General features: G+C 31.3%; 1 protein-coding gene across 12 annotated transcripts in view; it reads right to left on the bottom strand.

Moving 5' to 3' along the window:
• LOC113399771 (low-density lipoprotein receptor-like) overlaps window positions 1–11,934 on the bottom strand; it is a 223,744-nt gene extending 211,810 nt beyond the window's left edge. For 2 of the 12 annotated variants that reach the window (XR_003369012.2, XM_064215026.1), the window contains exon 1: window positions 11,503–11,931. Coding sequence is in view for 11 of the 12 variants with exons in the window: in XM_064215026.1 (XP_064071096.1) it covers window positions 11,503–11,638 (136 nt within the window). In the remaining variant the exon portion in view is untranslated. Of the gene's footprint in view, window positions 1–11,502 lie in introns of all 12 variants that reach the window. The other 10 variants (XM_064215031.1, XM_064215055.1, XM_026639008.2 and 7 more) reach the window with 7 other exon arrangements.
• Window positions 11,935–24,398: the final 12,464 nt, after the last annotated feature.

The raw sequence follows: 24,398 nt of genomic DNA, 5'->3' as shown, positions 1-24,398 counted from the left end.
TTCGAAACTGATTTTAATTAGATAAAAAATAAAACTACATTGAACGAATACTTAACAACAAAAAAAAACCTGTAATTTTGTAAAGTTTCGAATAACAAAAGTCAGTAAAATGTTCCGCCTTACAAATGAATAATTTACTTTCAATAAAAATAGTTTCACTGAGATATAAAAAACGTGTTCAATACTTATATTTTGTTTTGTATGTAGCTCGAGTTTTTTAAAAGCTTTATATAATCTGCGGCACAATACCTGAGGGTATGAATAGAAACCCGCTAACAGCTGCGCAATGTTTTGTTAAAAACGTAAACCAGTTGAACACAGTTTGACACTTTAATCTAATCCTGACTCACCTCTCGAATTCTATACGAGTAAAATTCTCTATTCATGTGTAAAAATGATGCATAGTTGCAGTTTATAAATGGTAAATTGTTAAATACGTCTAATTTAAGTTAAACTAGTCTAAGATTACACAGTTCAGAACACTTGCCTTTGATTCATATTATACAAGCTGAACCTGCGGCTTTACACGCGCGACATTTATTAAACTTTATCTATACAATACAAACCATCACCCCATTTTACCACCATGGAATGATGAATTAAAAAAGTAGCCTATATCCCCGGGACTCAAACTATCTCTATAACAAAATTCATATAAATCGTTTCAGCAGTTTAAGCGTGAAGAGGTAACAGACAGAGTAACTTACGCATTTATAATATTAGTATAAGTAAAATTTAAAAATAAACAAACCACCTGACATGGTGCATTTTGTAGTTTGACTTTTTTAACTTTGCCTCTGGCATGGATGTGAATGATGTATGAATACATTTATAAAACTATAACATCAAATATTTTAATTAAACACCTCATCGATCAACCATTAAATCTTTGCACTAAAATAAGCATAAAATATTTACATTGTAACCTAATATCAGAAAATAAAAGCTATCACTGTGCGAATGCTCAATATCAATAATTTTAGTATATATTTATTTTTAACTAAATTCATACAAACAAAAAAATGTAGAGTATTTAGTGAATAACTTAATTTTTTTTATGGTATCGGTAAGCGGACGAGCAAATCGGCCACCTGGTGGTAAGTAGTCACCACCGCCCACAGAAAATGGCGCTGTAAGAAATATTAACCATTCCTTATATCACCAATGCGCCACCAACCTTGGGAACGAAGACGTTATGTCCCTTGTGCCTGTAGTTACACTGGCTCACTCACCCTTCAAACTGGAACACAACAATACTGGGTACTGCTATTTGGCGGTATAATATCTGATGAGTGGGTGGTACCTACCCAGACGGGCTTGCACAAAGCCCTAACATCAAGTAAAAATATAAGTAATCATATTTAAATTAATGTTTGAAGTTACGAAATTATTTAGAATACATCTTTAGGAATTAATACTAAGCTGAAGGCATTATTAATAAATTTACTGTAGTTATGTTTAAACGTAGTTCGCTGAAAGCTAATTAGAATCTTACTGGATCGTTTGCGTCTTAAATCATTAATCATACGATCGCAGAAACCAAATTATTAATGCTATCAAAGTATTGTAAATAATTTGTAACGCAAAACAATCAGTAAACTCCCAAACCTTGATATTAAAACAGAACGTTAATAAAATAGCTTAACATCAAACAAGGAATGTCAGTTATATAAACCACAAATGATTTTGACGTGTTCAGTAACCAGACACATGACCAGACATAGGAATATTATGATGACAAGTACAAAATGCACACATGCAAAAATCATAATCAGCATTTAATTTTGGTATAGATATGTTCACTCACTAAGGCGTGCCCCTCCAAGTAAAATTATCAGCATGCATTAACAAGTATCGTCACCCTACGCACACTAAGACATGCTGTTAATACTAACGTCACTCGTACTAACACACGCCGATCATTTAACGTGGAGACGCACGCCTTCTCGAGTGAGTAAATCTATCGCAAACATTAAATTTTATGGTGATGATTATTCCATGGGTACATTTTGTATTTGTCATCATATACTTTTGTTTAATATTGTATGCGTGACGGCATATCTCTGGTTACTCAACGCGTAGAATCATTTGTGATATTTTACTTTTATTCCTTGTTTGATGTTAAGCTATTTTATTTCTGTTCTGTTTAATATCAACGCTTGTGAATTTATGAACTGTTCTTGCGTTACAAAAAAAAAACAGTTTGAACTGTCAATATTAATAAAAGCCACCGTAAAAATATTAACGTATGTATTGGTATAACATAAATGCATAACCGACCTTGTGAATTTGCCCCTTGTGCGCGCGCATTAGTATTGCTGCTTGGCAGTAGAATATACCGTAACGTAACGTTTGGATGGTACCTAGACAGAGGGGTTTGCACAAAACCGTATCACCAATAATGTAAAAAAAAAAAAAACAATTATTTTGTTATCATTCGCCACTATGCAGCACATCAACTTAAATGCAATGCTAAAAGACTTCAATCAGAATAAAATTATTAATTTAAAATCACTGTTATTATTGTATGTCAGTATTTTGAAGAATAGGAAATATATTGATCACGATGGAATGCTGACTTATGCTTTCAACCAATAGCAATAAGGGTCACAATAAATCGCATTGACAATTGTCATAGTTTGCTCAAAACTGAGAGTATTACCTATCGAAGATGATACATATCATAATAGTTTAACAATTAAAGAGACATTGTAACGTATGCCTTGCTAGTATAAATAAAGTAGACGTTATACCGCAGTGCTAGCGACCATAGTTAGTCAGACTCATATTTGCCACCCATTACCATTAACCCTTTAGAAGCGAACGTTATCCGACTACTGCATTTGAACTGAAATTTTTAATTCCACTCGTTTTTACAATTCCGTTTCTAAAAGCGTGTATTTTCCCCAAACGCTTATCCTCTATGCTTGTTGTCTCGTGCCGTTATCTAAAATTTCCTTTTACGCTTTCGAATATGTTCCTTTAATTAAGGCTAAATAATTCCCCTTTTAAGTTTCGCTGAAAACTTAAACGTGAACGCAGAAATGAGTTCGTGGTCGGATGAGGACATCGTGTTATATATATTTTTATACTAAACTAATATCTGTCATATATTATAAATTAAAGAACAAAGGATTTACCTAGAAATTTTATTCAAGAGCAAATATTTAGGATATTTTATATTCTAACCTTAAAAATTGATTAATTCGAAAAACCAAAACATTTGATTTAGTCCAATTCACTTTCAATTACTTTGAAGTCACAATAACCTAACCATTGTTAATGTAACACTTCGTACAATAAAAGCTTCCAAAAAGAGCTTCTGAACATATTCAGAAACTTCTTTGAATAAAGATAAAACAAAGCTCGTGTTTTGCGCTTCTTGGAAGCACCGACCAGCGTTTCAAACTTCAACACTTACAAACAATATTCAAAGCGCTCACAATTAATAGATGTTGGAAACCAATTGACCGCTACACGAACAAACGACTGATGTAAAACTGAAAGCAAACTAAAGACGAACCTATTGTTATTGTAGGAAAGGTGAAAATTGTGCACATTTTATTTTCGCTTCAAACAGTGCCCATTCTAACCCTCGCTTATCGAACAGCTGCCTATCTACGAATATCATCATAGAATAGTAACAGTAGGCTTAATGACAATGGTCCAATACAAGATCGAGGTCAACGTTGAATATCGTATTGGAATGTTCAGAAGAGTTAATTGAACCGTCATTATAGACCTGCCCAGCTGGCAACATTGTAAGCTATAAGGGAGAACTTGACTTATAATTTAGACAATGATTGTTCGATTTTTAACTGACTTAAAAAAAAGAAGGTTCTCAATCGGTTCTCAATTTTTTTTGTTTGATGCCTCAGAAATCCAAATTTGAAATTTGGTTTATTTATTTATGTAATACATTTCTATTTATATATTTAATTTGGTCCCATTTAAATATGAAAAAAAAAAACAACAACAAGTTAGTACAAATAAAAACAGGAAGTATTTATTTACGGACTCTAATTTTATTTATAATTTCTTATCTTTCGGTATTTTTAGAAAAATTTATAACGTTTATTAAAACGAATCCACAGATGTTATTGAGAGGTTAATCAGTGAAACAACGATGTGCTTTCTTCTTTTGCATATGAAATCGTAATGACAGAAAAAGTGTAATCACGAGATTAATATTACGAGCACAATGTTGGGCTTGTCTGGATTGAAATCCGAGATCTTTAACTCCGTTGATCTATCTGGATGCTTTATTTACTCGATACGAAATAACAAAATGTACAATTCTAAACATGTATATATACTGCCTTTTGAATATTCCAGTATTAAAATATAGAACCAATCCTGACGCGAGATTTGATGTAGGTATGTATTGATCGCCGTTTGTAAAGTTCAAAGACCAATCGTAGTGTACCCACCCTTACAAAATTAACTATTATTATTATTAACATGTTAATAATACAAACCGTAAATAATATGATCCTCATTTAAATATGGAATCACATTAAATGTATTTATATATATTAATTAAAAAAATCTATGTTGTTTTTATAATAAATAAAAGTTTATTTTATTTTCTTTACAATGTGTAATTTAAGATAAATATTAGCTGAAAATCTAATATTTTTTTCTAAATACTTAAGGCATTTTTAAGATCATACCTTGATTTGTAATTTATTCACTTTTTCGCCCAGAAGATTAGAATTGCGATTCAACGAGGGTACTGTTAGCATTCATGCCCCAATTATTATTTTTACTTTGTTGCTATATTTGTTCAAGACTCCAATGTAAATAATTCTTATGTACATAAAGATTAATAAAAAATAAGTATAGAAGCTAAAATTTTACATAGTACATTATACTATTATCTCTTAAAATAACAGTGTTATCAAAAGCCATTCGTCACCTTCTTATGCTTTGCGCAAATATTTTGAAGATTCATCAATGTTACCTTGACTAAAATTTGGAGTACATTGAATATCAATTTATTCATTAAAAACATTCCATAGAGTACTTCATACTTCTTACATCTCATCGATTATTATTCTACATAAAGGTTAAATACATTTTTGCAATTTATTCGTACAAAAGCTGTAGGTACATTTTGCTTTATTTAAAATAGTCAAGACTGTTAAATTGGCCACCTATAGCCATTGGCATTGCAAGAAATATTAACGTTCCATTTCATAGTAAACGACCCACCAACCTTGGGAATTACGTTCCGGAGTTACCATCCTATATACCTGTAGCCACTGACTTATTGCTGTGTGGCTGTAGAAAATGTGATGAGTGGATATCTTCCCAAGCTTGGAAAAATTCTTAATGCCAAGTTAATACACACCTACAATTACTTTATAATTATTAATAACTTTGCCCGAAAGAAATGTTGAACTAAAGCCAATAAAACACACCAATGTTGGAAGTCGAACAAAAAGTGTTTTGATCAAAAAGTTTTAATCTCGAGAGAAGGAAAAAGTACCTATAATAAAGATATGAAAAAATAGCAACGAATAATTTAGGGCCCTAGCTTTGTATAATAATCATAAGGAAATAAAAACAATAACAACGTATTTCGAGTTCAATTCCAGGCATCAGTGAGTAGTCACGTGGTTTTTGTACATAATCATAATAATTTATCTCGTGCTCGGCGATGAATGAAAATATTGCGAGAATACCTGCACGTGTTGGATGTATTTATTTACCTGATGGGAAGTGGTCACCACTTCCCATGGACATTGTGCGAGCAACCTTGGGAATTGGCATGTCATGTGACTGTAGTAACTGGCTGACTCATTACATTTTTTAAATTCACAGCCTGTAAATTTCCCACTGCTGGGCTAAGGCCTCCTCTCCTTTTTGAGGAGAAGGTTTGAGCATATTCCACCACACTGCTCCAATGCGGGTTGGTGGATACACATGTGGCAGAATTTCGTTGAAATTACACACATGCAGGTTTCCTCACGGTATTTTCCTTCACCGCCGAGCACAAGATGAATATGAAACACAAATTAATCTATCTCACTCACTCATACTAAATGTTGCTGCTTGGCAATGAAATATATAATGAGGGGGTGGTACCAGCTCGGGCATATAGCCCTTCCACCAAGTGAAACATTCTGTGTATTGGAATAAGCTCCAAAAATTAAATCAAATTTAATTAGGCGTCAATTCCTAATATTTATAAAATTATCTAATATGTGTTCTAATGTTATAAATGCGAAAGTAACTCTGTTTATCTGTATGTTTGTTCGTTCGATTAATCTTCAAAGTAAATAAAAAATACGAATGTATTCCGATTTATATTTTAGTTTAGTTTTGATGCCACCAAAATTGGTTGAGTCTGTCAATAGTTATAACCACCAAAGGTAAATATTTGTGTAACGCTCTTTAGGCTACACAAAAATACATCAAATAATAATACGAAAAACGACCAAACTTTTTTGTTTTCTATTTGTTTATTTACAGTTTTTATTAATTCAAATAAGGCGTTCACATTTTAAAAGGCCAAATAAAAAACTAAAACAACATAATGTTGTTTTGCAGGTATTTATATTTACCTTGAAAGGCATGCGCAACGCTTTATCATTTATATTTTTCGTTTTTTTATTTACCGCGAGAAATATTTATAGATACCGCATCTTCCGGTATAAGGTTATGGTAAAGGCATTACATTAAAAACTTGATCGTCTCGTAATGTATTTTTTTCGTATTCGTTTCACAATTTTGTGTACTTTATAGAATTATATTTATTGATCTACTGAATGAGTTTTTTTAATTACTTAATCTATTAATTATCGATGTTCATAAGAAATATCATATCAAGTTATAAATGCTTATATTAAAAGTGCATTAAATATTTTAACCTTGAAACATAACGTTTAAATGTATTGTTGTATTTTTTTTTAATATGATAAATAAAAAAAATAAAACCTCTCTTCCTGTATAGCTACCCAAATAAAAAAAAAAACGACAATTAATAAAACATATTTTTTTATAACATAGAAATAATAAACTCAGATTGTGTAAAGTCAAACTATTAGAGATAAAAGTAAAATATAATTAGTAAGCTTATAAATATATATTTAAATATTTTTGAGTGTTTTGAATAATTTCCCAGTCTGATTTCGGCCATTGCGACATTTTGAAACTAAGACTATTGAAATGTGCAGGAGATATTATTATATGCACGAATGTTTGCGACAACGCAAGTACACTCGCTTCCCCCTATTCTGTCTATCCGATACGAACAAAGAGACTCCATATAGTATAAGTGTCATTGAAAATCTATATAACTCTGAAATATAGTATAGCTCATAAAGCTTATTAATGAAAACCACTTATAAGCGCATTATTAACCTACAATACGATCAGATAGATTAGGCAAGACTAACTAAGTTAGCGTCAAGACCTGTGACATTTCCAGTCTCCTTCTAAAACCTTAGCTACGATTTAGAATTTATTTTAAAATATCAAAAACTTTTCCCATCCCGATTCGAATACAGAACCTTAACAATTGCAGCAGATAATCTAACTATTTTACCAGTTATAAATATACATATAAGCAATTGCAGCAAATTTTTCCTTTTTGAAAAATTTAATACCTCATATTAGAGCGACGAATGGCTCTCAAATTAACTCAGGGCTAAAGTACCAGTGTCTTCAATAAAATAAGTATGACAAGCGCAATTCTTTCTCCATTTTTCACATAACGACGCCCACTTTGGACACAAAGCTCATTTCATAGCGACACAATGCGATTGTACTCTTTTCATCCACGGAAATTTTATAGTCGTCGCGTCAGCTGCGGAATGCCAAAATTGAGACAGCCATAACGGCGTTGAAACGTTTGCCCACCCAATTTGTCACTGAACATTCCGTAGCCGAAGAGAATTCCGTAACGTCATCATGTTAACAAAAGGATATTTGGTTATTATTTACAATATGATAATCAGAAATAGCACGTTTTAAATTGGCGTCGTGCCACACAAATCCACTGAACTTCGTACCGTTTCAGGAATCATGTATTACGTTACTTTCGGTTGTTTATATTTCTATTTTGGGATTTTGGCAATGCGATGTAATCCGTCATACATATAATTGCTACATGTATGTAAATTGTCTTGAATTTAACACTTTATGCAATCTTGTTTTACGTATTCGTTGCACGTATTTTAATTGACCAATGTAGAAAATTAACGACTGAGACTTTGTTTAAATGAGGACTTTGAACAGAATTGTTTGATTAGATACATATTAAAGCTACTGTTTACTGAGATCAGCGGCATTAATAAACTACTGCGTAGTTGATGTTTAGAAATTAGATTCCGACAGCGTCCGCGATCATGTTCTATGGAAGCGTTTGTAGATATGTTATCATTTTTCATAAAACAATCTTACAGCAATAAGATAATGTTAGAACACGCGAACTTTAAACGATGATTGCGAGTTCAAGAACGGGCAAGTGCGACGGATTTTCCATGTGATGTATTTGTACTGGTCGGTGAAGAAAATATCGTAACAAAATCTGCATGTGTTAGATGAATATTTGCCACATGTATATCTACCAACACTCAGAAGATTGTTATGAAATAAGCTAACTTTTTCGTTGAAAGGAGAAGAGACCGTAGCTTATTAGTTGAACAGGACATTAACAGGCATGATTCGTGCTTCTAATAATTTACTCAAACTCCAGATAATGACTCGGGTTTATTGTACTGATGGTGCTTCATTCAGACCCGTTTGTGTAGTTACCACCCACTTATTTATCTTCCACCACTAAGCACCAATGCTTGGAATTGCGGTGATCTGGTTTGAGCTAATGTATAATGGACCATGATCAAGGATTATAAAACTTTATATCATATTGTTTATTTTTAATACAGAGTCAATATTTATTTCTCAATACGACTTATTCCTATTTTCCTATTTATAATATAATTACGTCATATCATTCGTATTTTGAAATGTTTCTTAACCACGTTGCACTTAAATATTAAAAATTGATTCCGTAAAAGCTTCGAGTTTTCATTCGTTATTCATGCAGAATATTTAAATTGAATTGTATATGATTATTACATGTAAATGATTGATGAAAACGAGTAACCACTGATTTTCTCTATATTACATAATGGTAGATATATCCACATTTTAATTACGTCATTAAATTAAAATTCAAAAGTGCTCATAAGAACCCACTTTAATAAACAACTATACGAAAAATAAACAGTTATTGTACGAGTTTTTTTTTTGTGGGTGTTATTTTGTTGACTACGTGTGATTGGCGGTTTTAAATACATTATACGAAGACGATTCTGTTCCCGCTTGGCACGGATGTATGTACGAGACTACCTATCTACCTTCAAATATTTAATCAATCTTATAATTGTTTATATAGATTTCAGAATTTCTGACGTTGCAGATATCTCAAAAAAAAGGAATGATTTAATCTTGGCAGAAGTAAATGATTTTTTATTTAAATTTATTTAAATCTGGTATCTATCAAAGTCATTACAATATAGTTTTTATTTTTTGACAATCAATGAAAAACACAATGCTCTCAATATTGAATAAATAATTTTGATTTGATTTATATTTGCTGACGAATTGCGTCAGTAAAGATCAATTGAAGTATAAAAACTGACATAACTTTTTTTTTTATTTTATTTCATTTAATAAATCATATACATACCTGCTAATTCAGAAAGAGTGAAAATTCATTCACTCATACTTATAAATTCATTCATTTTATTTTCACTGTTTAATATTTCTATTTAATTTATAATTTTTTGTGTGTACTTATAAATTATCTGCCTATGTTATCATTCCTTGCTATCTGGGTGTGTTGGAAGAAATATCTTCAAGGGATAAGCTTGCCTTGCCTCTTTGACATGTTTTGTATAAATATTTCTATTTTTATAGTACGTATAATAGTGTTAAATAAAAATAAAGTTGTTCGTTGATAAAATAAGTAAATTAACAACAGTAATACATTAAGTATGCAATGCTTAAACATTTTCAATTTTAAAATGCATTGTATTTCAATCAAAAATCTCACTAAATACTGGATTAGACAGAACAATGGTTCGACTAGACAATGCAGTGAAACGGTATCGGATATTATAATTAACAGAACACTTAGCACCTAGAAGTCGTACCGATGTTTCATTAGTAACTCGATCCAGTATCGATTCACTACTAGCATATTGATCTCGCATTAGAAATGTAATGTCAGACAGCGCTTAAGTACATATGTCAATACGTAATGGCCTTCGATGTTTAAAATAAATGACATTACTGCAAGGAAATTTTAATCAAATAATCTTTTAGTATATAAAACGTGGCCAATAAAAAACCTGTAGTTATCAATATTCGTCTATCGATTCTTCTATTAGTATTTTAAACGTAATATAATTGTATAATTTATTTTCTTATTCAAAATAAGGTACAATTAAAATGTTCTCGTAAGTATTAGATGAATATGATTACGTTATGGTTATGGTAGTATTATTTTATATAATAGCACTAGTAACACTACGAGCTTCGTAGGTTACGGAAAAATACGGTTCGGAATAATATGCTTACAATTTTATTTTTTGCGTCAGTCCTCAGAAACATGATCGTTTAATAAAAACGTTAATAATAATTTAAATATAATAATAATTATATTATAATTATATTCGTTTTTAATTTTAACATAATTTTCCTAAAATCTATTGTTATTATTATTAAACTTATAAGCGGATTTATATTTATTATAAGGTACGTCACCTTAATATTAAAACGTGATATTTATTAAAAGTTAAAAGAATATAATTATTTTTGTTTTGAAAAATATACCTAATTACCTAAACGTTTACAATTCGAAGTTGAAGTTGTCGAGGTCGACTTTTGTTGTAGTTGTATCTTTTATATTAAAATTCGATTTTTAAAATATCAAGCATATAATATGAATTTATTAACACGTTCCATTATACACTAATTAAATTAAGTAAAAATTTATTAATATTACAAACAAAACAGAAAATGAAACACCGATAGAAAGATTGTACAATAGACTTATTTCCTATACCCATTCGCTTTTTATGGCGTGTAAGCCTGACTAATACAATAGCTATATAAAAATGGCGTGACATTGGTTATCTTATCTATATCTGTATAATGATTTGCTATATTCATATGATATACATCATGTAAACATGATATACATTCTAAAAGACCACGTGCATACGTAACAAACCTGTTAAAGAAGTATGTAAATACATATATACTGCTCGATAGCATTTTGTAAATGATTTTATTTGCAGTTGTTTTCAATTCCGGGAACGATTTGAAATTATTAAAAAGTAACTAAACCGTTATAACGTATAATGTTTAAATGAGATGTTATATTGGAATGCAATTCAATGCGTCTATTATTGTATTTCGTACTGGTTAATGAGAAAAAAATTAAAGAAATAATTGTTAAACTTAATATTTATGAATTGTACTTACTTCCAGATACTGCTCCTGTGATATTCGAACCGAACACAGTTATAGTTTTAGTGTAAATCACACATAAAAATATAAACCACCACATACTGGCACAATATTTGGGGGCTGCCCGTCGACAGCCCACCAAAACTATCATTTGTCCTTACAAACTTTCTATTGATAAAATCACAAGGCAAAATCACTGCGGGTTTAATCCAAAACTTCTTATTATATCACGTCTACACTGTCATTTACTGTTAATGTCACTGTGGATATAATCGTGAGAATAATATTTTGGACGATTGGTTGTTTCACGATCAGACGTTTTAGGTTATTTATACGTGCCACTGGTGCGAGCGCGATGGCGAATGTCGGTGGTCGTGTCGCGCGAAGGCAGGTGTGCGACGATGGCGGCCGGCCGATAGATGGCGGTAGCGCACGCGTGACGTCGTTTAGTTTCGGCGACTGAACCGTGGCGCTGCGCTGCTGATTCTAGCTAGAGATTTTTCCCAACGCATCGCGCGAACGACACGTAATATTAGGCGGCGTCTATATATAGAATTATTTTATCGATACTATTGGAATTGTACTTGAAATATTAAACATTGAATCAACATTATAGTACGATATTTTATTAAACACAGTACATTTCGTATTATTATTTATGTACATATTAATTTATTTAATATATTTATTTGTATTTTTGCTTGATTTGAAACTAATTTATTGGAAAATTAATATATTGGAAATTATTATATTGGAAAAAAATAATAATTGCCATACATATTTACAAATTGTTAATTGACCACAATCGCCTGTGTATTATTAAATGTTCATAAGGTAAAAAATATATTTTTATCACAAATTCTTCGCTTACAACACTAATTGACTTATAAGTCGAAAAATATATCTTAAATTATAATAATTAATATGTCATAGTTCGATTTACCTGAACAATAAGATTTTTTTTAAGTTTTTCTATCACTGCCAAAAGTCGTATTAGGGAAAAAAATAGTGTAGTCTGACCCTTACACGGAGTAGGAATGCGCGCGCATCTTCACAGTCGGTGAAGACGCTGCGGGAGGCGTGGCGTCCGGCTGTTACGCACGTCCACCACGCAACCGACAGATAAGATACCGACTACCCGACCAACTTGTAAAGACAACTACCTTAAACCACAAACATACAAAAACGAAACAATCCAATTCACCCGTATTTCACATGAATAGAACTTACAACCCTGAAAAAAAATAGTGACATTGCTTGGCAAGGGTTAACCTTTTAGGGCCAAATTTTCAAATTATTATTTGCATTGAATATATTTATACCATTGCAGCATTGAATATATTTATACTATTTGAAAACAAATATATTATTATCAAAGGCAGACAATCAATTTTATACCCCCATTTTTAGTATGATTTCGAAATGGATAAGGGTTAAACGTGACACGACAGTTCCTTGATTGCTTAATAAAACATCCAGGTAAGTGTGCGTCGAGAGGAAATCAGAGAACGTGATTGCGTCGACATTTTTATCTCTACCGATTCATTCGAGTTCTCTTTAAACAAAGGGACAAAACTGTACCTCTCGAAAAGGTATTCGAATTTCGAAGATACCTCAGAGGTTATTAGGTAAATAGTCTATCAATTTACTGAAAAAGATTGATGTTTAGCGATAGAACTAGTGTGTATTACAAATCCAGACGTATTTTCACAAGTACCTACAGGTAGAAAATCTCTAACTGCTTTTTTGTTTAAAGATTTATTACATTTATTACACTTTTATTTATTGGTTAATCAAAAAACACAATTTGACACATTTGTCCGCAGGAAAAATTCTTCTAAACGTTCGTTCATTTATAGGACATTTTCAGACTGAAAGCATATACACAACACACGATTGGGCATTTTAATTTAATATTTAGTTTTTATTGAATTGAATAATTTAACCGTTAGGCATGGATATACGTAAAATGGCTTTATTTGATTTACATTGATACCTCTTTTTCGGTAGTAGTTGCGGAAAAATATGTATAATAACCTACATCAAATAAATGGTATATTTTATCCTGTTGTTCTCCAAAAATAGGATACACAATTAGACATAAATATGCAAAGTTCACTCCGAATTTGTTATCAATAGCTTTTTTCCTCATCACACATCACAATATTACATATTTTTTAACATTGAAATATTAAATAACAGAATACTAAGGGAACCTTCGGTTATTTTTATATATTTTAATGATGCATAAATCGCAATGCAATCCATCTGTCATATAATTAATCAGTGCGACACGAGACTTTGTGCTGAACGGACCAGTAAAATGTTTGTCTGCAAAACAAGGCAAAGGGGTATGAGTTTTCCGCACAGCATATTTATTGGTAACGTTAACACCCAATCGAGCAAGGTCAACGACGTATGATATCCACCTCTTAACCCATAGCAGACCATAAGTACTAAAACAACACGTCCTATATTGACACTTGCTCATAAAAATATTGCTATTTGTTGACGCGGCTGCAGTAAGCTTTATCAGACACGCTACAATATTGGTTGTGAAAATATTATTATTCTCGTTGCTTATAAGAATATATTCTATAGCAAAACGATAATGCAATTATTATTTTTATTAAAGTGTGGTACTTTTTAGTATTATCAATATTTATATTATACTAGCTGAACCTGTGTGAAATAAAAAAAAATAAAAAATCAAAATATACTTTATTCAAGTAGGCTTTTACAAGCACTTTTGAATCGTCATTTAATAAACTAAGTAAAGCTACCACCGGTTCGGAATGTAGATTCTACCGAGATGAACCGGCAAGAAACTCAGTAGTTACTCTTTCAATTTAAAAAACACAAACTTCCAACCCCTGTTTTACCCACTTAACGGTGGAGTTTCGTAAAATCCGGATGCTTAGCTGATGTCTCTACCTTATAAGAAACCTACCAGCCAAATTTCAAGTTTATAGTGTTATATTTTCTGAGATTTCGTGATTAATCAGTGAGTGGTATTTTGCTTTTATATATATAGATGTATGTATTATTTAATATTAATGTTCTCAGTTCATTTCAAAATGTGATTGTAATTTATTCAAAAAGTGGTTTGGAAAAGAGATTAGAATCGACACTATTTTATAACTCAATCTGATTCTGTAATCGAAAGATATATTGCAAAGATATACAATAAACATATCCACTTGTATATTATGGTTATCTTTCCATATATTTTATTAAACTACGGATTAATAAATACTGCAAAGCAAGCCAACTAACAACACAAAGTAATTTAGATAGAAACACGTCTACAACAAAATACAAAGGCGAATCTCCCCAGCATCCTGCCTTCCTTTATTGTTGTTATCTAAATGTTAACACGTTATTATCAAAGGGACACCCGACGAGACACTATTATCTTTCATAAAAGTCATTTTGGTACGAATCATAAGTATGAAGTTTTCGTCAGCTAACTTCCGTAAGGTTACTCATATCTCGACAACGATTCATTGTGTAAACTTGAAAGTATAAACTTCAGTTAGGGCCAATATTATACTAACTAAATCCTTTATTACCATGTATTGTATTGTATATTAAGTCATGTATTATGTGGATATATATATATCCACACACTCAAAATCAATGGTATTGATTGATATTAATTTTGATAATAATAACTTCACACGAAATAACGCAACACAATATAGAAAGTGTAAACTAATGTTTGTCGGAGATCGCAATAAAGCTTAGAGATAGTTAAGGATTAATTTGTGCGTGGTATGTCTACAGTAACAGGGTACTGCCCGACAAATTATTGACAGAATATGTCGTTTGACTGCAAAAACGTCAAAAATTAAAAAGTAAATATGTAATTGTGTGTGTGTGTGTATGTGTAATTATTTAAAATGTGTTCATTTATCATAATTCTAGCTTTTCCTTCTAATAGTTCCAAAATTGTTTTTTTTTTGGCATAGATACGGCCAAAAAGTCCATCTGATTGTATGTGGTATTGACATTATGCCATATGAAATTTTAACCATTTCTTACATAACTAATGCGAACTGAGAGTTGTGTCTCTTGTGTCTTTATTTACACTGACTCAATCACCAAACAAACCGAAACACAATAATAACAAATATTTCTGCTTGTCTTGTCTTGTAGAAAATATAATGAGAGAAAAGACAAATAAAAAACATTGTCATTAAAATTACCTCATAGAATTGGTCGAGACTGTGAACTGTGTTTTTTTGTTCAAACAATTCTATGTTATTCATTTTGGATAAAAAAAAACTGTTTTGAATATCGGCGAAGTTGTTATCAGAACTTTGGAAAATATATACACATAATAGAGAAATTCAGTTGAATAATATATATATAAAAAATAGTATTGTAATATGAGTTAGGATTTATTTAATCATCAACTATTTGTAGTGCAATATAGTCAAGCTATTTTTAAATAGCATGGAATATGTTAATCTAAGGTTTATTTATCATTAGGTAGTTCTTCTTCGATTAATATATCTACTATTAGTATATGAAATGGAGCAAGTACCTTAAATATATGTAAATCCAGTCCCAGTAAGATCATAAACTGTACTAGCATTATGTTCTCAATACGGTCATCTTTGACTATTCTTAGTTGGAACTGATACTCCTGAATAATTTTGTAATAAAATTTAACGCATCTCAGTACAATTTAATACCACATAAGGCAACACTTAAAATATTCTAATTCATGAATATGGGCAATTCAAATACGACATATGAAAGGCAAGAAAAGTAATGGGTCGTATGAAATATGAGATACTTCACAAAAATAAGGCGAAAGTTTCTTCAAATAACCGTTGAATCGTAACAGGAAACTCCGAGATTTAAGGGTCGGCCTTTACTTCACGCACGCGGTATACTAAAAATATGGGACAACCTCTCTGTATTCCTCGCAAGTCGCGATCGTCACGCGTTATATAACTTACTAAATTTATAGTCTTAGAGTTTTATTGATGTTGCAACATTAACCGATTATAAAACACATAGCTTTCTCTTGTATCTGCCATTTTTAGACTGATAAGTAAAGCTAAAATTGTACTAGCATACAATAATATGAAATATACAAATATTCAATGGGAATTTTATAAAGTTACCATCTGCCGGTAATACAAGATACGTATAAACAGTTCAATTTGATATTCATTCTGGCGTTGCATGACCTGAGTAATCTCGCTTTGAACTTGTATTTGCTTTCAACAGGCTAAGCTGACTTTACTGAGAAGTATATGTTATTCATGACATATCGATTACATAAATACAAACATATCGAGCATAAACGCTAAGTAATGTTTATATATTTATTTAATATAGAGCTAAAGTTATCTACAACGATCGAATTTATTCAAAGTAACTAACCTATAGTTACAAAAGACAATCATAAAAGTTGCATGTAATACAATATGTCTAATCGTTAAAACTGTGATCTTTTCAATTAACCCTGACAAAGGATTATTATAAACCATGTGGAAAATTAAATATAATTTGTAAATCACAAGTTAATTTTTAACTTTTCACATAATATACACAAAACAATACGTACATACTATATATACAGGTATATGTATGAAAAAGTATAGCTTCTAGAATCTTTCATTGATATTCTAGTGTTCTAATCGACTTTCTCTCTCACTGACAGTGCTATAGGAAGAATTCACATCGTATCTCACGTGTGAAATGTAGATAAATGCTTTACGGTGATACGCCATTTTGATACATGTATCCTATAAATTTTATAATTATAATAATCAATGTCTTATATCACAGACCGATATTTCACGCTCGTTCTACAGAGTGGTTCGAGTTTTTTCTATATCCACAGTACATACATATAGTTATTTTTTTGGGCTACTTTTAGCTAATGTCTTTAACTCACTTCAATGAAAAACCATTCGTGCTGTTTTTTAATACGATACGCACAAAAATTTCAGATTTATTTGGTCATCACAATTTGTGATTTGTGGTTTAGGTACAACAGTACCGTAAATAAGCTTATTGAACTCAACGAAAAAAAATAATAAAAGGTCATTTGCCTTTTGGAACCTAATGTTCTGTGTGTGTTCGTCTGTGTTACGATCTAATTCGTCATTGTCTTCGTAGAGTAAGAATATAGTATAATAGTTTAAGGATGTGCGGAAATTTAGGAAGCTACTTTTCATGCGGTTGTTATTACACCTATGAGGATACAATAATCTGGATTGATATAGAGACGCCACTTATAAACACATATTTTACTGCAAACATAGTATCTTATATCTAAATATATCTATATATATCCTCTTGGACACGACTAAAAACGTATTAATAATGAAAGCAATAATTAATGTCAATGAATATATAGGTGACACCACACATTCAGGGCGCCCATTCTTCGACTTACTCAACTACCTTGGACGGTTTTAATTGATCGGACGTTACAATGATAATCATGGCCGATATTAGAAACGATGGCCGTCAAAGGAGAGTAACTAAATAAATAAGTAGCGGGGAAAATGTAGTCGCAACCATAGTTACTGCAACATAGTTGCTGATTGATTCCCTCATTCTTTGTCTGATGGAACGATAACCCAACACGACAGAAAGAACTTCTGGCATAGGACCAAAGGTCTTACAGGATTTCTAATGCAGGGGATTATAATACTGGTAACTTCAGAAAACTTCTGAATAATATCTATCGACTCGATCTAGAATTTGCTCGGTGAACAAATTAGTACCCACTAGACTAATTGGAGGTTATAGAGGCAACAATAATATAATGCTGTCAGTAATAAAGCTTATAAGTATCAACAGGATCTGATTCACTAGAAAGTAAAAAAAATATATTATCATTTCCAGTATAAACATTTTTCAAGAATGCTTAAAATTCTCGTTCAGATTGAGCTGAAGTGGAATAATAATAAACTTAATAGAGTAAAGACAGCTCGCTTGATAATTTCTGACGCGCTATTAATCACTTTCCAAGCCCTTCTGACTGCCACATGATCTTTAGCCTCTAAATTGAAGTTTAATTTTGTTATGTTCTGAATAATCGGCTTTATGGAAATTCGAAAACTGTAAATTTAGAAGCATCTCCCAAATAATCCGCTGTCTCAAATATTGCTAATGTTAAACAATATTCACTTTAAATGAAAGGGTTTCTTTGCATATCCAACGCTTTATGGGCCTACTAGCGCATATATCACAGTATATTTCAGAATGTTCTCGAAATCAGCAAATTCCTTTGATTCTAAAGATCAAAGTTAAACAAAAGTGCTATGAAATTGGTTCTTTTTTTAAATTCTAAATTCGTTTCAGTTAAATCAAATTCTTTACCTCTTTATTGACCTTAACTTATGTTTAAAATTCGTTTATTACGTTAAATATACATTTTTATACGTCACAAGTCGACGGTTATGGCATTGTTATTTAAATGGCTTAATGCAAGACTGCACGCTCAAGAATTTCCTATAAGGCGTTTAACTCCTAACATTCATCGAAGTGCGCGTGATAGATTGCGAATTAAATTATTTATTCTAAAAAGCGCTTCTCTAAAAGTGAAAGTATTTGTAATCAGTCGAGTTTTGGGATTAATTCTCCGCGTTTTGATGTTGAGACTCCGAAGGGCATATACACATATATGTTTGTGTAGGTTTTAATTTACCTAAGTGTTTTTTGCCTCTCGTATATTTTGTAAGCGAATAGTGATATCGTTACTAAATAATATAAATAAAGACCTATGTCAAAAGTATTCCATTTTTAACATGAATTGTCACCATAATTATGACTTACATAAAACAGTAATTTGCTATTGGGTACGATTGCGCTTTGACTTGTAGTAACTTTCAACCAGAAGATAATCAGATTAATCAGAGGAATATATGGGGGACCCTAACAAAGAAACATACATTCTTATATAAATAGATTTATCCCTGTTCAATATACATATAGATATTACCTTCCAAGAAGATATACGTACTGGATTATTGAGTTAATTGATGTAGAGTTATGGTATAGCATTGCAATCTTAATATAATTAATTTTAACTTGTATTGATTATTATCGCTGTACCTATATTTTAGTCTCACTATTCAAATCCCTTAGCCTTAATCCTCATGATGAAGGTTGTCTGTACGACATTGCTCAATGCTATGTGGTCGCTTTAGTATAATCTAGTTTTAATTACAGTACTTATTTGTAAATGTAACTAGTGTACGATAAACTTTTTTTCGTTCTTCTTATGAATATAACATTGTGTATGGGAATCATGTGCGTTTATCGTTTATGGAATAATTATAGTGATAAAGTTTCACAAATTTACACTCATAATCCTTAGGATGATAAATCGAACAAGACTGGAGTTCAGGCGTAGGACTCGGTATTTGTAGTATTTTGAAACAGCCATTTGATCTACGAGGCAGTATAATAGTATCCAGTATACTGATCGACAATTTGGATTTATAAGAACATTCTGGAAACGCAAATCCAGACATACGAGATATTTTATACATTAATACAAATATAATCACCAAAGTAAAGGAAAATATTTATATACAAAAGTGATTATATGTTATTGGCGTGCAAAACCGCAAACAACTCCAAGTATTTAATACATACTTACATAGCATGTATGTAGGCATAGATTGCTATCCAATATCATGGCACTTAAGAAATATCATAGCTACAATATAATTATAGACACGAGATCCTACGTCTTTGACTTTACTTTTGGCAAAGCGATAACAACGTCGGATCAAGCCAAATGTCTAAAATTGACGATAGGTATATTGTACATGTCTGCTATTTTATTAATTAGAACAATTTATATTTAGGAGATACAATGTTTTGTAGATTATAATAAATATTTTTGTTTCTGAAACTAAACTGGATTTGGTGAGATTTTTATCCACCGAAAAGATGCTATAGGTTGTCTTCGGTATGGATCGGTGAGTCTACGGTATCGTGTTGATATTAGGTATCCATGGCCCCTTCTGTGCTTAGCTCCGCTTTTGGCTTGACGGAGCTCTCCATAGAGGGCGAAAGGTGATCTCACCACCCGCACTTTTCGTATATGCCAATAATCTAACCGTAAGGCCAGGTTAAATGGATGGATAGTAGATGTTAATTCAGTTAAGGATTTGTGTAGGCTGGCTGGGCAAATAATATTTGATTATTATTTGTTCTTCCACCGAACAGCGTTACTTTGCATAGCCGTGTTTTAGTTAAAAGGGCGAGTGAGTCAGTGCAATTACAAGGACAAGGGACATAGCTTCTCAAGCTTTGTGGCGCATTGTTGATGAAAGGTTTATATTTTTTTAGGTTGCTCGTTTGACAGTCCACCGACCTATTTATTAATGAAAATGAAATTGTTTTACGTAATGTCCTCTACATTGTATTGTTTTATGTATATTTAAAAAATTATATATTTTTATATATATATATTTAAAAAAGCACGTGCATTACCATAATGTGGCTAACACTCATGGTAATGCACGCTGATAATTTAACCAAGAGGGGCGCGCCTTCTTGATTAAACAGATATACAAATGTATGTATATTAATTGGGCTTTTGCATTGATACAAATAAGAATTAATAAAATGTTAGCGTTTAATATATGTTCGTAGTTATAACATTGGAGATAAGCAATAAATTATTGAACAATAATACATCAACTTCCCCATATTCTTTACTTCAATAAAACGTACCGAAGAACTCTTCTGAGAGACTCGAACTTGTTTTCAAAGGTTTAAAATTCATATATGTAATATTCAAACGTTATTGTGTCGCGTTCTATGCCCCAGGTCTCCGAGAAGCAACGAATTCAGTGATAAAATTTGAATAATCCTTGAATCGCTTCATACGACTTCTCCCCGAGTGCTCAGAAGGATCATGAAGTATATTTAATGATATAGGTCACATGCAGATGAAATGCATTAAGAAAATTACTAGCTTTACATATATAATTACATATAAATTTATATGATAAAACTAGAATGTTCGTCTGTTTCGAATGGTGCTTACCTCGCGAACTATCGTTCTTTTTAAAAGAAGTACCAGAATACATTTTTCTTATCCTATCGTAATAATATATAACAAATGAGTGTATATTGTAAATTTTAAAGCAGAAAACCTCAAGAGTTTTCCGACTTTTCGTAACTACTGCCCCTGGGAAATCAAAGAAGTCTCTCTGAGATCTTTCGAGTTATTCTTTAAAAATTAACCTGAGCGTCTAGCGTCTGAGGCATTGTTATTTACCTTATTAGTACTAGTTTAAACTTAAAGTAAATTTATACTATCTACTGAGAATAAATATTTTTACTAATAAAATAATTGATATATTTACTTATTTATTTATTTGTTTTTATTTACCTCTTACATTGGGATGTTTACTAGCAAATTAATTAGGCATACGATTGTGTTTATTTATTAATCCTGATCCTTTATCGTAACGTTGTGTTGCACAAAAAAATAGAACTAGCGACTCACCCCGGGTTCACACGGGTGCAATTTATTAATCAGCCAGTTATCGAACCACCCATTTCGCAGCGAACGAATTTTTTGTGGCACATAATGTAGAATGAGTTTTATCTTCTAGAAATATTTTGTTTTTAGTGGTATTTGTTTCCGACTTACTAGACAAAAATGCACGTGCACGTTTAATAGGAATGACATAAATTTCATTTATAACCAGCAGTTTATATACAACAAACAGGAATGCGTTGTGGCTTGGCACTCGTTTAGGGATTAGTCGTGATAATGCAACTGACACACAAACAGACAGAGTTACTTTTGCATTTATAATATTAGTAAAGATTGTTACATTTATTTCTCGAAGAATTTGAACATAAAAAATAAATGAGTAAAAACTTTACGTAACAAATTCTGTACCTATTTAAAACTACGAAGAAAAGTTGCTTTAAATTATAAAGTAAGTAAGAAGTATGTCGGCGACATAGTAAGTTACAATTACATACATATATAATTTTAACACACTAACACAGTTAAGTAATACTTAATTTATTTTTTCCATTTGAAGTAGTGTTGTTATTCTGTAAGTAACCGTCTATCTCTGTTAATAATACTGAACAATTCCTATACGAATATTTTCAAAATTAAACTAGTTGAGTAACTTCGTAAAGTTTGCTAAGATTATATCTTGTTACTTTTGAGCAAGGCATTCTACCCGCAAGGTCTAATATTATATTTTGTGATTTGTCTTCTGACGTATATTTTATCAACCGATAAAATGTATATAAACGTAGTTCAAATAATTGATTTGATTTAATTGTATGTTAATATAAAATCTCTTGCTTAAAACAAAATCAAATTGAATTTCGTTTTTATATCTCTACTAATATTATAAATTACATTTTGTTTGTTTGTATGTAATGTGATCTCATGAGCTACATTCCTTATTAAGTTTTATTTTATTTATTAACACCTGTTAAGTCGGGGCGTGTCTAGCTATGGTATAATAAAATACAAATGACAATTTTTCATAATAATTATGAATCAATTAATTATGTTTAGGTTATGACATAAAAGGTCACGATTGTGGCGTTTGCTACTCTTACGGTAATTATACGGTGTAATAACTTTTACGTCTCTGTTAAGGACGTAATACATTTTAAACAGGTGTGCTTGAAAGCCGTTCATTATATCCTTGTACTGTATAAATCTGTACATATAATTAATTATGTAATAAAACCTTAAATTTGGTTTGTATCTGAACGATAATTAATTGATGGGCGTTATATAAAAAACGACGAAATATTTATGCTACCGCTTACGGCCTTTAGTAATACGTTACAAATGGTACATTAGTTAAAAAAAAAGCGGCCAAGTGCGAGTCGGACTCGCCCATGAAGGGTTCCGTAGCAGCAAGTAACAAGCTTTATGTTTATGAAATTAAATGTTTTTTTTTTATATTTAAGTTGATTGAATGAAAGGTAAATTGCGGTCATACCAATTTTGGGTGGAAGTTTACATGGTAACGTACATCATATATTTTTTTTAGTTTTATCATTCCCTTATTTTAGAAGTTAAAGGTACACACATTTTACGTCTCTCGCTCAAACTGTTTAGTTAAGAAAAAAAAGATACTAGAAACCTCGATATCATTTTTTAACGCCTACCCATAGATATGTATGGGTTTGATGAAAAATTTTTTTTTGGTTTTTTTTCTATTTTTGTGTGAAAATCTTAATGCGGTTCACATAATACATCTACTTACCAAGTTTTAAGTATAGTTCTTATAGTTTCGGAAAAAAGTGGTTATGACATACGGACGGACGGACAGACAGACAGACGTGACGAATCTATAAGGGTTCCGTATTTGCCAATTGGCTACGGAACCCTAAAAAGAGAATGTTTTTTTTTTTAATAATAGCGCTAGGCGGGCGATGGTAAGCGGTTCATGATTCCTCATTAAATAAATTAACGCATATATAAATTTGTTACGTAAGTACTGCACCAATATAAATGACTAGGCTACATAAATTAAACAATTCACTACTACTAAAACTTGTACGATATGGGATATTCTGGGTAACGAACAGAGATATTATACACAAATCAAATATAACGTGTTCGTAGGAAGCATACTAATTGCATGTCAAACTCAATGTTAGCTTTGGTTAGTAATTTACTTAAGTGCGGAATTCGGCTTATGGTCCACCCAGAGAAAGTAATTTTAGTGATATCCCCTAGCCTCGATAGCGTCTCGAGGGGTGACCCTCATACTCAATATACTCTCATACTCAATCATAGAGTATGTGAATACTCTATCGCTCTTTTTCCCCATTCCGGATACTTCTCGAAGATTTCACTGCCCAAAAAGAAAATAATCAATTGTTATTTTAGGATAATTAATGGTAGGTTAGATATAGATTAT

Source organism: Vanessa tameamea, chromosome 2, assembly GCF_037043105.1.
Source record: "Vanessa tameamea isolate UH-Manoa-2023 chromosome 2, ilVanTame1 primary haplotype, whole genome shotgun sequence".
NCBI classification, from domain to species: Eukaryota; Metazoa; Arthropoda; class Insecta; order Lepidoptera; family Nymphalidae; genus Vanessa; species Vanessa tameamea.
Note: the sequence above shows the minus strand (reverse complement) of the source record. Positions and strands in the feature narration are given on the sequence as shown.